Consider the following 3032-nt stretch of genomic DNA (forward strand, 5'->3'; position numbering starts at 1 on the left):
TCTCTCTCTCTCTCTCTCTCTCTCTCTCTCTCTCTCTCTCTCTCTCTCTCTCTCTCTCTCTCTCTCTCTCTCTCTCTCGCTCTCCCTCCTGTCTCTCTCTCTCTCTCGCTCTCTCACACATACACATGCACATGCACATGTGCACACACGCACGCCTGCCGGTGCCAAGTGCAGGTGAAGCGGGATCTCGAGTACGCACAGCGGTTGATGGAGGAGGAGGAGGCGGCGTCGTCACAGCCATCATCATCGCAGTCGCTGCCAGTGACCATGTCTTCCACAACGTCGTCGTCGTGTGCGCCTGGCGAGGCTCTGTCGGCAAAGGCGATTGAAGCGGGCGTGGTTGCGCGCGGACATGACAGACAAGGATTTACGGCAACAGCAGCCACTCATTCCAGCACGTGAGTGAGTGAGTGAGTGAGTGTGTGTGTGTAAGTGTGTGTGTATACGTGTGTGTACGTGTGTACGTGTGTGTAAGTGTAAGTGTGTGTGTGTGTACGTGTGCGTAAGGGTGCAAGTGTAAAAGTGTGTGAAACGGCGTCTCGCGCCAGTGAAACTTGTTGTCACGTTGCCATCACACACATTTGTACACCCCCCACCCTCCACATGTTGTACTTGCGCGTGGTACTGCAGATCACAGCGGCGGCGGCCGAAGTTGACGCGCAGCGCATCGAGCGGCGCGGGCCGGGCGAGGAAAAGAGCAAAACACCAGCAGCAGCAGCAGCAACGCAGGTCCAAGGTGGAGAGGCGGCGCACCATTGAATCGTTCATGAGCGAGGTCAGACACACCCCCCCCCCTCTCAACGTGCTGGCATGGTTCCCTTGCATCGTGCATCGTGTATGTATGTGTTGGGGAACATGCATCCAGCGTGAATTGTGGTTGTTTGAGTTGTTTTCTGAACCATGTACTTGGTGCGTTTGTGCATGTGCACATTCTATCGCTTCTTCTCTTTCGCTTCCACACACACAAACACGCACATATGCACACATCTACACATTCGCACACGCACACTCATGTGCACACATCCACACATTCGAACACATGCACTTACACTTACACACACACTCACACACATTCACGCACACATTCACACACACACACATGTGCACCCGTGTTCTAGCAGGCGGCCAGACCACGCCGACGGCGTGACCACGCCACGCAGGTGCTGGATGACGATGGTGAAGACGTAACAGGAAACGGACATGGTGACAGCACCTCATCGCACACGCGCGGACCACAGCACGGGCACACAGCAGCAAGGAGGAGACACAAGGAACACCGCGGCGTTGAAGCAGGTCACGGTGACTGTTCTTCCTCGAGCAGTGGTCGTGGTGCTGAGGCAAGACTGCCGACGCACACGCAATGCCCCATCTGCTTCCGGCCGATCCATAACGACCTGATTGTTCCACATGCGGCGTCGTGCACGGGCCACTGGACGCGGCAACATTGCGACGGCGACGATCACCATCATGACGACGACGACGACGACGACAACGACGACAGTGATGCAGTGGTGGAGGTCCACCACGACCACGAGCGTACGCGCACGAGGCACCAGTGACTGTTGGGCTGTGAGTGGTGGAGGTGGTGGCGGTGGTGATAATAATGTATGGTGGTGGAACGTATGGATAAGCAACTTCTTTTTGTTATTGTTATGCTCACAACACAAATGGTAAATGACTGACAAATCTGCTTGATCAAGGGGAGACAGTCAGTCAGAGGGTGTGTGTGTGTGTGTGTGTGTGTGTGTGTGTGTGTGTGTGTGTGTGTGTGTGTGTGTGTGTGTGTGTGTGTGTGTGTGTGACAGAGAGGGGAGGGGAGCAAGCACGCACTCAAACATGCGCAGCCAACATGCGCAGCCGATCATGTATGGCCTATTTCTATTACTTAGACATATTTATGGGCCAATGAAGATTGTGCAGAAGCAAGCAGTGGCGAAAACACCGATGATGATGCAACCGCCCAACGACCCGTTCTTGCTTCATCCTGAGCATAGGATGGTGTGCCTCGACAACGATGTGTGCTTCACATCATTCGTTCTCACATTTCACGTCTCACTGCGGCAAGCAGAAGCACGACTTGCCTGTCGCCTACCCCAGCCAAGGCTAGAGCTGCACAACAACCATGACAGACCAACACGACAATGCAAGCACCAACGGTGGGCAGCCGCCATCAGTGCACATCCACGACGAGGTGTGTGCATGAGAGAGAGAGAGTGTGTGTGTGTGTGTGTGGGTGGGTGGGTGGGCATGCGTGAGAGAGTGAGGGTGTGCATGAGAGAGAGTGTGTGTGTGTGTGTGGGTGGGTGGGTGCCTTCTTCTTCTTTCTCTTTGTCTGCCTCTTTGTCTGCCTCTTTGTCTGCCTCTTTGTCTGCCTCTTTGTCTTCCCCTGCGTGTGTTGTGTGTTGCACGTCAGTGCCGTAGTTCACGGCAAGAACCTCTCACACGCAAACACACACCAACAAACCCACAGAGCGTGGACATGCGGACGGACAGCTACAGGCTCGCCATGACGCATGCACAGGAGCCGTCGTTTCCGGTGCCACACATCATCGCGGAAGACCCGTCACAGCGCCGGAAAAGAAAGAAAAAGAAGCGCCTGCAGCAAGGACGCTCCACAGAATCACAGAGCCCTGATGGCAGCCAAGATTCGGACCAGGAAACCAGCCTCGCCCAATCCAGCCCAGGCCTGCTGAAAGTCCCTCGTATGTTAGAGAGAGAGAGAGTGTGTGTGTGTGTGTGTGCGTGTGTGTGTGTGTGTGTGTGTGTGTGTGTGTGTGTGTGTGTGTGTGTGTGTGTGTGTGTGTGTGTGTATGAGTGTTGGCGAGGTATAGGGGGGGGTTGGGGCCGGGCTTGTATGCTATATGGTGAGGGGTCCCTCGTCGGGATGGAGTGTCCGAGACATCCCCGTGTTTTTATAGTGAGCAACTAGTCGTTGTGTATAAGACGTCCCGACTACCGCCGCGACGCATGCCTTCCGGTGGGTATGAGGGGGAGAGTCGTGTTGAGTTTTTATGGCAGTAGCTCTCTCACTG

At 55.0% G+C, this 3032-nt stretch overlaps 2 protein-coding genes across 2 annotated transcripts in view; both read left to right on the forward strand.

Moving 5' to 3' along the window:
• Positions 1-1690, forward strand: part of PTSG_01034 (uncharacterized protein) — a 3887-nt gene extending 2197 nt beyond the window's left edge. The window contains exons 6-8 of the mRNA XM_004998450.1: positions 175-398; positions 631-775; positions 1119-1690. Of these exons, the coding sequence (XP_004998507.1) occupies positions 175-398; positions 631-775; positions 1119-1559 (810 nt within the window). The 3' untranslated portion in view covers positions 1560-1690. The remainder of the gene's footprint in view (positions 1-174; positions 399-630; positions 776-1118) is intronic.
• A 210-nt stretch (positions 1691-1900) lies between these two features.
• PTSG_01035 (ATPase) overlaps positions 1901-3032 on the forward strand; it is a gene marked incomplete at its 3' end in the record, with an annotated part of 6103 nt that continues 4971 nt past the window's right edge. The window contains exons 1-2 of the mRNA XM_004998451.1: positions 1901-2191; positions 2471-2702. Coding sequence (XP_004998508.1) covers positions 2123-2191; positions 2471-2702 — 301 coding nt within the window. The 5' untranslated portion in view covers positions 1901-2122. The remainder of the gene's footprint in view (positions 2192-2470; positions 2703-3032) is intronic.

Source organism: Salpingoeca rosetta (genome assembly GCF_000188695.1).
Source record: "Salpingoeca rosetta unplaced genomic scaffold supercont1.2, whole genome shotgun sequence".
Classification (NCBI taxonomy): domain Eukaryota; class Choanoflagellata; order Craspedida; family Salpingoecidae; genus Salpingoeca; species Salpingoeca rosetta.